This window comes from Phymastichus coffea, unplaced genomic scaffold (assembly GCF_024137745.1).
Source record: "Phymastichus coffea isolate CEN01 unplaced genomic scaffold, Cenicafe_Pcof_1.1 PCOF00103, whole genome shotgun sequence".
NCBI lineage: Eukaryota > Metazoa > Arthropoda > Insecta > Hymenoptera > Eulophidae > Phymastichus > Phymastichus coffea.
Genome location: NW_026706914.1, coordinates 295,610 through 310,668, shown reverse-complemented (window position 1 = coordinate 310,668; position 15,059 = coordinate 295,610). Strand labels below are relative to the sequence as shown.

The 15,059-nt window shown below is 41.3% G+C and overlaps 1 protein-coding gene across 1 annotated transcript; it reads right to left on the bottom strand.

The window, feature by feature from the left end:
• Positions 1-280: 280 nt before the first annotated feature.
• LOC131670167 (uncharacterized) lies at positions 281-742 on the bottom strand. The gene has a single exon (XM_058945556.1). It carries the CDS (start codon positions 740-742, stop codon positions 281-283), a length of 462 nt encoding a protein of 153 aa, XP_058801539.1.
• Positions 743-15,059: the final 14,317 nt, after the last annotated feature.

Genomic DNA, 15,059 nt, shown 5'->3' with positions numbered 1-15,059 from the left:
TTCCTGAGGCGGACTGGAGGTGTGAGAAATCCAGCGGATGGAGGTAGTCTGTGCCATCCGGGAGGAGATGAACGCAGCGGCAGACCAGACGGACGGCGTGACGGCTGAGACTCTGTCCGAACATAGGACCTCCAAATCCCATTGTTCGGACACCTCAAAAGGGTCCTAGCTGTCACTAGACGGGCAAGCGGAGAAAGAGCTGGAGGACTACCTGGGTAGGGGTGCGGAGGTGGTACTAGCTGGGAAGGGGGAGACCATCAACCCCCAACCGGCTGGACCATCAACTCCGCCTCCCACACTCCGTCAACCAGGGACAACAAAACCGTCCACCTCCACCATCTCCGCCACCACCGCCCAGCCGTCCGTCAGACGTTGAACCACTACCACCGCCCAGCAAACCACCGCCACCACCACCACCCAGCCAAATACCACCACCATCACTCGACCACCAACCACCACCGCCACCATAGCTCGACCACCGATTGCCACCACCAACCGACCAACCACCACCGCCACCATAGCTCGACCACCGATTGCCACCACCAACCGACCAACCACCACCGCCACCATCGCTCGACCACCGACCGCCATCACCATCGCACAACCAACCGCCGCCAACACCAGACCACCAACCGCCACCAACACCAGCCGTCGGCCACAAGGAGACGAGGTCACCCAGGCTGGTTACCTGTGACCTCGACTCCAATTGGCTGGACCACCACCGCCTGGCCAATAACAACATCCAGGATGGATCCCGTCGACCGTCTAGAGGTCCAAGACGGCCAGCGGCAAGCGCCGCAAATATAATCCGCGGCGCCACCTGCAGCTGGACGACCTGGTAGGTGCAGGAGATCCCTCCTCCGAGGGATCCGATGACGACCTACCTGGACCTCCGACCAGCCGCGCAGCAACACGATCAGCTGCTGCGGCTAGGATGCTATCCTGGGGTCAACACCCTCGCCGGACCGGAGCTGGGTTTGGGTAACTGCGGGAGATCTCGACCGACCCGACAGTTGACCCCCCCCCCCCAGCATGTTTCAACTGCTGGCAAACCGACCACAATTTCGGGAACTGCCCCCGTCCCAAAGAGGGACAGTTCTGCGGAAATTTTGACCGGCGGGGGGTCGAGGTTTTCGACAGCCCGAGGTGTGCCAAGGCATACCACCGCCGACATGGCCTCTCGGACTCGAATAACTCGGTGGAGAACACCATCTCTCCACCGAGATCTCGACCGACCCCCAGCCGCCCGAGTGGATGGGATGAAGTGGACAGACCAGCGTCCACTTTGTCTGGGTCCGGTCGGAACCGAAACCCAGCACAGGAACCCCGCCGCCAAGATCAGGCAGCCCAGCTGAGCTCGTGCCCTCAGGAGACGGAGGACCCTCCACCGTCTTACCTGGAGGCAACCCGAACCCGAGGCCGAGCTCACTACCGCGAGAGGCCGGAAAGAGAGAGGCCGACGGCTAACACCGGGGCTATACCCCGCACCGGATCCCCCGCTTCATCTACCAGATCGTCGGTAGAGGAGCGGGCGAGGGAGCTGCTCCGGAGGTCCCACAACCACAGGACCTCCGATGACGAGGTCGACGTTGACCTGCGCCTGAGGGAGTTTCAACAACTCCAGGAGATGGAGGAAATGGAGAGGCACAATCGCTCCCGCAGGCGTGGATACCAGTAGCACATCAACGAGCCACCATAAAAAAAAAAAATTTTTTTTTTATCTTTTGTTCTTTTCTTTTCTTTTCTTTTCTGTTGTTGGGCATAATAAATGCCAGGGCCAAGCCCTGGCTTGAAATGACTGACTTGTGTCTTATTTGAATAAATAACCTCCCCTGACCAACCCTTACCGACCCAGCAAATGGACTTAATGGACCAAAGGAGAAAGAAGGATACAGCCAAACAGACCAACCAGGTGCTGGAGTAGACCACGGAATCAAGGGGGAAAACTCCATCAGGTATGACTTCCGTATAACTGATGAGAACTGAGGACGCGGCGGCAACAAAAAGGGAACAGAGCAAACTAGCGGTACATGTGGTAGTGTACCGGCTTAGTGGGGGGTTCTGTAATGCGATACATTACAAGGCTTTTCCTGAGAGTATTGCATTATTTGTAACACCTCAGGAAAGCCATTCCCGTCCCTTGCCGCCCTGTAACCAGTTGTACAACACGAAAACAGACGCGCCCTAAAATAAACATTTAATTTTTTTCATGTCCGAATAACAAAACCGGAGATATTGGCGAAACAAGCTCGACGAACGCGATCCAACGGACACTCAAAAAAAAAGAGCGCACCACGAAATAAGAGAGCGCACGCACACACTTACTCACGACGACGTGTTGCCGACTGGAGAAAGAAACACGGGAAACTTAACTGGGAAATGCAACGGAAATGCATGTTGATGACACATGCAGATCCGTTACACTCCCAGGCACTAACACCAACTCTCATGAAATACTGACACACCTGGGGCGAGCAGAAAATCGCCGATGAAGTGGTAACCGGCAATCAGCTGTGTCGGGCTGCTGAACACCATCGGCGACATCCTGAGCGCCACACACACTCACAACGATAACCACTAACAAACACCTGGAAACACATCACCTGACCGAAACAGGAGCGCTCCAAGAGACGATCCTAAGACCGTTACGGTAACACAAGGTATAAGCGCGAGAGAGCGAGCGGCCATATTTAAGCGCCTAGACAAACTGAGCATGAGCAAGCAAGACAGACTGAGAGCGAGCGAGCGAGACAGAGCGAGCAAGGTAGACTAAATAAGAGCGAGCGAGATAGATTATATGAAATACACGAAATGATGAATAGAATTATATGTAAATGCGAATATGAGAGCGCTGCGATTGAGATGACTTCAATTATATTATTATTCGCAACTAATAAAAATTAAAATTAAAAATGAACATGGAAAAATACCGAATTATGAAAAGTCGTATGCGACCGACACACCCTTTATTATAATAGCGAGCGACAAATACTCCTATAAATTTAATTAATAAATTAACCGACAAAATTCGAACTTCTAACGAAATTCGCTGGTGACGTCACAATCAATAAGCGAATTAGAATAAAATTTGATTTCCGTACTCATAGAAAAATAGATAAAAATAGGGGTACATCTTTCCCATCAATTAATGCTAGCTAACTTAGTGAGGGGTGAGAGAAGGTAGATAGCGACGAAAGTAGGAGAATCAAGGAGGGCGCTGTATCTTTCTAATTTACATACGGACCAATGATGAAATACGAGATGTGATCAAAAAGTAAGGTGAATTTTGAAATTTAGCGGGCTACGTCCGTTCGATCTTCGACTTTTTTATTTGGTTATGTCAGTACACTCGTCTAGAACATACGTTCCAAATTTCAGCTTTGTAGTATGTTTGGTTTGTTTGTGAGAGGCATCAAGGTTAGAAGTGTTTTGCGTGCTCCACGATTTGCTGCTGTCTAAAAACATGGATCAAAGAGTTTGCATTAAATTTTGTGTGAAAAATGGAATCAAATGTTCCAAAACACTTGAAATGCTGAAAGTGGCATACGGTGAGTCTACTTTAAGCCAAAAAACTGTTTACAAGTGGTATAAACTCTTCCAAGAAGGCCGAGAAGACACCGACGACGAACCTCGTTCTGGACGCCCCAGCACATCAACAACTGATGAGAATGTTGAAGAAGTGAAGAAAATAGTGTTGGGAAATCGTCGAATTACCATTAGAGAAATTGCTGATGATATTGGCATCTCATTTGGTTCGTGCCAATCAATTTTGACGAGTGTTTTAGACATGAGACGTGTGTCAGCGAAGTTTGTTCCGAAATTGCTCAATTTCGACCAAAAGAAACATCGCATGAGCATCGCCCAAGAGCTACTGAATGACGTCAACGATGATCGAGATTTACTCAACAGGGTTATAACAGGTGACGAAACATGGGTATACGGTTATGACGTCGAGACTAAGACTCAATCGTCCCAGTGGAGGCATTCTGGATCACCAAGACCAAAAAAAGCACGCCAAGTTCGATCAAATGTAAAGGTTTTGCTTACAGTTTTCTTTGACTGCAGGGGCGTGGTGCATCATGAGTTCTTGCCACAGGGTAGAACAGTAAATAAGGAATATTACCTGCAAGTTATGCGCAATTTGCGCGAAGCAATCCGCCAGAAACGTCCGAATTTGTGGAAAAATAAAAATTGGCTTTTGCACCATGATGACGCCCCTGCTCACACATCGTTGCTTGTGCGCGAATTTTTGGCTAAAACCAACACAGTAACGATGCCACAGGCACTGTATTCCCCAGATCTGGCCCCCTGTGACTTCTTCTTGTTCCCAAAACTGAAGAGGCCCATGAAAGGACGGCGTTTTGCCACGATTGAGGAGATAAAGACGGCATCGAAGGATGAACTAAACAAGATCACAAAAAATGATTTTTTGAAATGCTTTGAGGATTGGAAAAAGCGTTGGCACAAGTGCATTATATCCGAGGGAGATTACTTTGAAGGAGATAAAATAAAAATTAATGAATAAATAAATATTTTTTGAGAAAAATAAAAATTCACCTTACTTTTTGATCACACCTCGTATTCGGAGGGCGCTACCGATATCCGAATTAGCATATCGACCAATAATAGTATTTCTTCTCGGAAAGAGGAGAAGAAGAGCGATCTTTGACCGCGAAAAGCCGATTCTCGTCCATTTTGCCGCTGTTCTTCTAGCCAAAAGGAGTGATTGCGTTAGCATTTTTCCACACTAAGTTCGCTCGCCGAATCTTCAGCAGAAAAACTGTAAGTAGGCAAATTGCCACTCATAAGTAATAATCGCGGAGTGCGGGAGTGAATTTCTCGGTGCAGTAGGTCATCGCGACGCATGGATCCGTCGACGCCGGTGCTTATTGTTTCGAGTGATTCGCGCTAACCTTTCCGCTATTTCTTGGTATCGAACGTGAGTGTTAGAATCAGGTAAAAGAAATCGGTGCTTAGATTATTCGCGCTGACCTTTCGCCAGAACTTTAAATTGTCGTGAGTGTTAGAATTAGACGAATAAACTTAGTGATTAAATTATTAGCCCTGACCTTTCGCCAGTATATTAGTTTATTGCGAGTGTTAGGATTAGACGAGTAAAATCAGTGATCAGAATATTAATAGTATTAATAGTAGATCAGATTATTAGCCAGTATATTAATTCACCGTGAGATTTAGGTACGAGGAAGATTAAGATTTAGTTGACTCGTACTGACCTTCCGCTTGATCCGAAGTTAGTGTCAATGTTCAATTAATCGGAGGGTAATTAATAGTGGATTAGGTAGCGCTAATTAATTATTCGATTATTAGGGCATAGTTGAGAATTGAACCAGGTAATAATTCTTTGATTGCGTCGCGTTGACCATTTCGCCATCTTCGTTAATCATAGGCCGACTGAGAGAACCTTAGCTTTTCCATTGTTTCGTGTCCTTGTTATTACGTATAATTATGCAGAATCATACTGACCTCTAATTATTTAGACCACGTGTGCGTATGATGTGTGATATAAGTCAATAAAGAGTGATTAATTTTCTTTATAAATTTTTGCTTCCTGGCGCCATACCTTATTTGCATGCTGATTATTTTCAGCCGCGAACGGTTATAATCGGATAACGCTGATTTTTTATATTTTCGGTTCCCACGATAGGTGATATACGCGCGAATTCGAACAAACTTCCGACCTGAGGTAAAGAGTCATCATCTGAACTGCCGGCATATCATAAACGAGGAGACAAAGTGGAATTGAATTGTTGGACATCGAGGCCTGGAGTAGAGGAGATCGCGAGTACCCATACGTTTGCCCACCCTGCGCAGTCGCCCTAAAAGCAAACCGGAGTACGCTGCGACCTTTAGGCCCTATCCCCGATGATCGCCCTAGTCAAACAGCGGTCTGGCGCCCTAAATAATCGGGGATAAAGAGTTAACCAGGCCTTGTGGCGGAAGAGATGGTAGCGCGGTTAAGACCCCCCGAAATTTCCCACCACAAGTAAAATTAATTTAGCATTTGATATAAATGAAAATCTAGATGAAGAAGAATTAATAGATAAATTATCTCGACATTTTGATAGAGATGTACGTCTATTAGTTCAAGCTAGACATATAAAAAAGATATTAGAATTTATTAAGATTTTATCTTCTTTGGATAATGATGATTATATTAGTTCACGACATACTTAAAAAGATTGTGGTGGAGAACAACAAATTAATAGTATAACAATTGAAAGTAATAAGTCAAATAATAAGAATAACAAAGTAAATAAAAATAGATATAGTACAAAACCGATTTTACAAGATGTACCAAGTACTTCTTCGGGAAACGAGTGAATGTTGCTTCTCGGAAATCGGATAAACGCAAAAGCTTGCAACGAGTTGCAACAATAAAATCAAATGACAATTTAGGGTCAAAAGAATTGTTAACTATTTGTGACGGAGAATCACGGCTCGACCGTTGTTCTCCGCCGGGCTCTCACTAATTCCCCGTGTGCCTCGCCGAGCTAGGAGAGTGCGTTAGTTGAGCACACTCTAATTGCTCCGTCTTGCTCTTTCTTTCGAGGTGCGACGGCAACGGCGGTGATTGGAGGGAGCCAACGTGGAGAGTGCAGCGAGAGAGAGAGAGACAGAAGATAGGGGAAAGCCGGCGAGTCGTTGGCAGACCTGCGCGCGCATTTCGCCGGCTTGAAAAGAGAGGATCGGCAGTATCTGCTGAGGAGTCGCACGGTCCGCCGCGCGCACACATTTTTCTTCGATTGCCTTTGTTGCGTTTGTGAGTTCCCGCGCCCTCGCCGAAGACTTAAGTTGTGTGTGATACGTGCCCGGTGCGCGGAGTGCTTGCTTGGAATTTGGTGTAAATTGCGGAACCGGCACCGGTACGCGTGGGCGACCGGCGAGGTGACGTGGGCGTGTATGCGCGCGCGGCCATCTTAGTGAGCCTGGTGAGTGCGAATTTCGTACCGATCTGCTTCCTTGGGCGGAACGAGGCACGGCACGACACATATATATATATACGCACACACACACACACACACTCCTCTAACAACAGCAGACGTATACACTCGAAACGTATTCACAACAATAACCACGACAACAGAAATAACAGCGGCAGTAACAACAACAACAACAACAATAATCATCGCAACAATCACAACAATAACACCAACATAACAACCATAACAACAACACCACAGCAAGGAACAAGAGAGAAGCAAGGCTACAAGAGAGAGCGGTCACCTAGACATCCCGCCTTTATTTTACAGAGTATTTTGGAGGTTGACGAACACAGGAGCATCGGAGCGGACAGCGGAATTGACGCGAGGCAAGGTCGGTGCGGTGTTTTCTCTTTCACTCTCTCTCTCTGTCCGAGGCGTCGAGTAAACACCTCGCAGTTCGGCAGCTCTGCCGATTGCGAGGTCGTTCACTATTGTGTTCGGGCGAATATTAATTTGTACACAAGCGTCCCTACTCTGATTCTTTCGCTATTGTTCGGATAATCAACGGTTCGGCGCGCAGACCTGCCGCCGACTCATTATTACCGTGAGCCGATACGTGATTACCACGACGTGAGAGTATCGTATTTGCTTTGAGTTTGTGAGCTACGATTATTTGGAATTTTCCTCTTTTTATTATTTTGTATTTCTTTTCACTATTATTTTGTATCCTCTCTTTTTGATAACCTTGTATTTCTCCTCTTTCATAATATTGTATTTTTCTCTTTCCTCTTTAAGTATTTTATAATCCCGTGTTATTTTATATCTTTTCCGTTTTCAGTTATCATTTAGTAATTTAATATTAACGTGTATTTTACGCCGTTCCGATTAATTACTCGCGGTTTTGCTCAACTGTTAATTTTCCCTTTTTCTTTGTTTTCCTTTTAGCATTAAAGATTATTGTTGATTCAGACTCAGTTTCGATTATTATCCCCTCAGTCACTCCTGATCCCAAGTATCAATCCGCCTACGGTTGACGCGTGTGCTCGACGCGTTATTTAGCCGCGGGAACGATTTTCGCTTCCCGAATCCCCGAAAAATAATTTGTACGGACAGTCACGAGCCATCCATTGAAGGACGACTGGATTTCTCCGTTACATATTTTTGAAGACCTAAGACGTGAAATTAACGGTGAATTATCAAATAATGATAATAGCAATGGGAGCATAATTTGTCCTGAAATATTTCTTTTATTAGAGAATGTTCCAGTAAAAGCTCTACTTGATTCATATAATGAACAATTTTTTTTTGAAATTAATAATACTTTAGAAAACTTGAAATATAACGATACATTTATAGATGAAAGTACATATCAAAGCTTAACTATTCAGTATGATACTATCTCGGAATTTGGTGATGACATGCCATCACTCATTGTGCAAGTATCGGGAACACCTTTTATCTGTATTAGAAGTTGCCTAGACATTCGGATCATTGCTGAAATTAGGTTTGAAAAAAAAATCCGAGTCCAAAAAGTGCATTTTTTTTTATATTTGTTGAAAAATAATAGGTTAAACGTTATTTTTCGGAAATTTCGACACCGCTAATCGAAAGAGCGACCTCAAAAACATAAGTATATGTGCCTTGAGTTCAAAGTCCCTCGTTTATTTAAAAATGATGCGCGGTCAAAGTCAACATTAAAATTTTGTGCGTTTGGGACTTAATGGGTTAATGAATTTATTGTAACAAAGCAAAAGCTATCAATGGTTACCTGAGCATGAAACAGCTATTAAAATAATGTGAAAAAAATATTTATTGATACTATTACTTTAAAATTTCCTGATCCCACAATAAGCCTTACATATTAACAATTGATGCTAGATATCATACTATAGAGGCTGCTTTGTTATAATTAATAATGTAGGTGATGAATAAGTTATAACATTTATATCTAGAACTTTAAAAGGAGCAGAATTAAATTATTTTACAACTGAAAAAGAACTTTTAGCTGTAGCTTGGTCATGTTTAAAATTAGAAACGTATGAGGTGCGAAAGAAATAATTATACGTACAGATCATGAAGCGTTGAAATTCTTAACTACTTGTAAATTTACGAATGCAAGATTAGTGAGGTGGTCTTTGTTTCTTCAAGACTACAACATTACGTACGAGTATAAATTATACCAGGTGTGACGGAGAATCACGGCTCGACCGTTGCTCTCCGTCGGGCTCTCACTGTTTCCCCGTGCGCTTTGACGAGCTGGGAGTGTGCACTAGTTGAGCACACTCTAATCGCTCCGTTTCTTTCTTTTTTGTTCTATTCTTGAGGTGCGACGGCGACGGCAGCGAATTGGAGAGAGGGAGAGCCGACGTAGAGAGCACAGCGAAAGAGAGAGAGAGAGAGAGAGAGACAGAAGATAAGCGCAAGCCGGCGAGGCGTCGGCAAACCTGCGCGCGTATCTCGCTGGCTTGACGGAGGGACAGGCAGTATCTGTTGAGCTGCCGCACGGTCCACCGCGCGCACACGATTTTCTGCTGAGTTTTGCCCGTGACTTGTGAGTTCTCGCGCCTTCGCCGACTATTTATGGTTTTGGAAACACGTGGCCGGTGCGCGGAATTTGTATATTTGAAGACAACCTGCGGAGGCAGCTGAACCGGCACCGGTGCACGTGGCGACCGGCGAGGTGACGCGGGAGTGTGCGCGCGTGTGGCCATCTTAGAAGTGGTGAGCAGAAATTCCTTTGCCGGTCTGGAGTGTGAGGCGAAACACGGGCCCACACGGATACACGTACACATACACACTTATACAGTCACGTCCAAGGGGGCTCACCAACTCACCAACTCACCAACTCACCAACACGCCAACACGTTAACAACAACAGTAGCTATAACAACGATAGTGAGCGCAGTAACGATAACAGGGGTACAACAATAACATCACTAACAACGAGGACGGGGACAACAACAAGAACATCATTAACAACGCCAACCGGAACAACGAGAACAGCGACAATAACAAAAGCTTCGCCGAGAGAGCACTCGAGGAGCCGAAGGAGACTTTTCACCTAGCCGTTGCCTTTGTTTTCTTTCCAGAGTACCTAACTTCGGGATCTACAGGGACAAGGACGTTTGACAGAGAATCTAAGTCGACTCGAGGCAAGGTCGGTGCAGTGTTTCTCTTTCTCTCTCTCTCTCTTATCCGAGGCGCCGAACAGACACCTCGCAGTTCGGCAGCTCTGCCGATTGCGAGGTAGCGCTTGTTGTGTTCGGGCGGTCGTTGTTCGTACACAGCGAAGTTTTTTTTATTTTGTTTTTTTCCTCATTTTGTATTATCTACCATTTGTTTATTTCGATTATTTTGTAATTTTCTTTATTTTGTATTTTTCCTTATTTTGTATTTTCTACCATTTGTTTATTTCGATTATTTTGTAATTTTCTTTATTTGTAATTTTCCGTAGTTCATATTCGCCGATCATTTGATTTTAATTTAAGTTCCTTTTGTTCGATTAGTTTCCACGTTCAAGTTTAGCTTATCATTTTTCTATTGTTATTATTATTATTAAAGACCATTATTTCATTTAGGTTCCGCCTCCTTTATTTACCCTCACAGTCACTCCTGTCCCCGTGCAATAGTCCGCGTACGATTAACGCGTGTGCTCGACGCGTTATTTAGCCGTGGGAACGATTCTAGCTTCCCGAATCCCTAATTAAAAAATTCATACGGGCAGTCGAGAGCTATCCAAAGACGAACGACTGAGATTCCCCGTTACACAGGTAATAAGAATAAAGCCGCTGATTTTCTATCAAGACATATAACGGACTGCAGCAACGACTACACCGATAAAATTCAGATTGTTATGTTAATAAAAAATCCTTCTCGAGATTTGATTAAACATTTCAAGAATTTAGATTTATTACAACAAAAAGATGACTATATACAAAATCTAAGAAATTAAGAAAATGTTGATCATAGATATATAGTTAATAACGATTTAGTATATAAAAAAGATAAAGTTAACAAAAAATTATTATTACCGGAAATAATAATTCCAGAATTAATCCAAGAAATACATGAAGTTTATGGTCATATTGGATCTAGAAAAATTACGAAGATGTTACAAAAAAACTTTTATATTTACAAGGTTCGTAAAAAAGTTGCTAAAACAATAAATCGTTGCGACTTATGTCAACGCATAAAATATTACACTAAAAAGATATCAATAATGCAGCCTATACTTGTTGAAAAACCAAATGATCTATTATCGAGAGATTTCTATGGTCCATTACCTACTTCACGAAGTGGAGTCAAATGCATTCTAACAACCATAGATTGTTTTAGTAAGTTTGTAGTAATGTATCTTATAAGATCAACTACATATACAACTATAAAAAAGATCTTTGAACATTATATACCAAACTATGGAAAACCATTAGCAATTATGTGTGATTATGGAATACAGTTCACAGCAAAAGCATGGAAAGAGAAACTTTCATCTAACAATATAAAATTAATATTTTCTAGTATTCGTCATCTTCAAAGTAATATCGTGGAAAGAATTCATAGAGAACTGGGAAGATTTTTAAGAGCATATGCCAATGATAACCATAAAGATTGGGCTCCATTAATTCCCAAAATACAACAAATAATGAACTGTGTGTATCATGAAACAATTGAAATAACTCCTATGGAAGCACACCTCCATATAAAACCGGACAGATTTTGGCATCGATTGATACCAGATACCAAAACGAATATGCCAACGGATTATAATCAAATAGAAGGAATAAAGGAGAAAATGCACTCAAAACTTATAAAACGTGCAAATAATATCAATAAAAATATCCGTCATTATCAATATAAAATTAATGACAATGTTTTATTACGGAGTCAAAATATAAGTAATAAAGAAGAAGAAATAATCAAAACATTCTTAAACTTATATGAAGGCCCGTATACTCGTATAATCAAAGTTATAATTAGCTTAGACACATACTTACTGAAATACAAGAACGACAAGGATAGAGGCGTATTTCATACATCTCTATTAACCCTTTGCGGCACAGTAGGAATACGTATTCCCACCTTTTTTCATAGCATTTTTTGCAAATTTGGAATAGTTTTTGATGAATTTACTCAGAGTTTTTTTACGATTATAGGATGATATACAATTGAAATTTACGTCAATTGGTGCCACAACTTTTATTAATTTGTTAATATTGTTAAACAAAGACGAAAAAACAGCCCTATTTATAAACAAAATTCATTATTGAAGAAACTTTCAGTTATAATTTTACAAAAATTTATACAAAGGAGTTTTTGGGATCGCTAATCACGATTCTAAACTTAGAATTTTGAAATTTAAAATGGCGGATCCAAGATGGTGGCATAAATTCAGTGTATATTTTTTATTTCATTGAAAATTTGTATACAAGGGTTTTTGGGATCGCTGATCACGATGTTGAACTCAGAATTTCGAAATTAAAAATGGCGGATCCAAGATGGCGGTAAAAATTTGGTGTATATTTTTTAATTTATTGAAAATTAGTATACAAGGGTTTTTGGGATCGCTAATCTCGATTCTGAATCCAGAATTTCGAAATTCAAAATAGTGAATCCAAGATCAGATTGATTTTTTTTTGTATTTTTGTTTTTTTTATTTTTTTTCAATTTTATATTTTTATCTTCTCACCTTCAATTTTTTAATTATCTTAGCTTTCTAATTCATTTCAATCTTTCATGAATGATACTTCAAAAAGCAATTTCTGTCTACTTGTAAACATAATGGTACGTTGCACGTACTACATGACCATTTAGTTCGCACATCTTTTGTTTTTGTACTGCAGTGAGCGCATCTCCTATAATTATCAATGAGTGTTGGCATATGAGCAGATAGAGAGCATCTTTTTTCAACAGAAACTTGTGGTTTGTGAAGATTGGTTTGTGTAGGTTGTCGCTTTCTTCCTTTTTTAGTTGGAATTTTGTGAGAAACCAATCGATCCACTAAAAGTAGGCTGAATTTCTTCAATGTTATAGGATTATCAGCGTTTATTTTTGAAAATATGATGAATGAATTTGTAATATTTAGATCAATGAAATGCCAGATAAATCTGTGCCACCACTTTTTGGACTTTCGATCTATTTTATATGTAGATAACAAACGATCAGCGTTATCGACAAATCCCATGTATTTGTTGTAATCAGAGCACATGACTGGACAATCTACCTGCACTCGTGTGCCTTCTTTCTGTGTTCGATTTACTGTTGTCACTTCGGATGGATCATGGTAATTTGACAGGAAACAAACACCTTTCTTATCCATCCATTTTATCCAAGTAATACCAGTATCAGACGTTCAAAAATCGTATTGTCCATGTTTCATTTGTTTGTCAAGTATTACAGATTTAGGTAACCCAGTACGATTGGAACGTACAGTTCCGCAAGCAAATATTTTGTCTTCTTTCAGCGAAATTAATAGATCGACACCAGTGAAGAAATTGTCAAAGTACACATGGTGATTTTTACCAACAAGTTCACGCGTCAAATCTTCGACAACTCGTGCTCCTAACTGTTTCTCAGAACTTTCGGTTTTGCCAGTATAAACTTGAAATTCACATACGTAACTGGACTCATCCGCACGAACCCAACATTTATATCCTCGTTTTATTGGTTTTGCTGGCAAGTATTGCTTCAGGCTACTTCGACCTTTGAATTTTATCATGGATTCATCGATAGATTGATATTTGCTTGGTTTCCAGCAAGTTTTGAATGTTTCTTGAAGTCTATCCAGCAATGGTCTCAATTTATACAATTTATCATAATTAGGCTCACCTTTTTTAGGTTCTGTGCTGTTGTCGGATATATGCAAATTATCTAATATGAATCCGAAACGAACAACCGGCATTAGCGAGCTTATATATGAATCCTTCAACTTTGGGTCACTCGACCAATAGTTGCGATAAGAAGGCAGTTTTTTATTCCCATCAGAATATTAATTCCTAGAAAAATCAGTAACTCTTCTTTTTTGATCAATTGCTTTTCCTGAGTTTTCTCCTGTGTATATTTATTTGTTTGCTGAACTAGTAAATCCAGCATGTCGTCAGGAAAAAGACACAAAAAAATATCTAGTGGAGATTTTACGTTTTCGGGGATATTTGGTCCGAAATCAGCAGTGAATTGATCATCATCTCTATTTTTTCCTTTTTTCTTCCATACTTCATTGCCAGAGCGTTCTCCTTGATCTTCATCTGAATCGCTGTCACCTTCATTCTCTTCAAGCTTATCTTCGGTTTCTACATTTATATCGTCCTCCTCTTGGTCTGAATCAACAAGTCCATCTACTGACTCCGTGTCGCTAGGAATATCAGCGATTTCCATTTTGTATGAGATACGTTAATATTTGTAATTATAAAAAAACTCGACTACTTGATAAAAAAAATTTTTAATGCTACAGGATCGGTACAAGCTCTTACGAAAATTGCAACTCACAACAGATTTTAGTGTATTATACTACAATGATCCGTACGAATCTATTTTATCGCTCTAAAATTGTTTTTCCATCGGTCTCCAATAGATAACTTGAAATGTTCGATGTGCTATATAACTGAAAGAATTTTGAACACTCGCTATATTTTTATTCTTATGTATACGTATATAATTTCACGATTATTGAAGTCAAGTAAGTTTGGTAATGATTTATCCTCTGATTTACTGAATTGGCATTGGATCTAATGGAGTACCAGCATACAGAAATTACAACATTTGAACAGATGACGGTTTGTTACAGCCTCTAATGATGGTGGGAGTTGACTTTTAAAAATATGGAATTTCAGAACTTTCCGCAGAAAGAAAGGAAATTTTCGAAGAAATATGATCACCCATCCCGAAAACCTCTACATTCACATTTTCAGAAGAAATTCTGAAATATCAATATTTGCTGTCATCTTGGATTCGTTATTACGAATTTCGGAAATTTGAGTTTAGATTCATAATTAGCGACCGCAAAAACCCTTGTATACCAACTTTCAATAAAATAAAAAATATACACCAAATTTTTGCCGCCATCTTGGATCCGCCATTTTAAATTTCAAAATTCTAAGTTCAGAACCGTGATCAGCGATT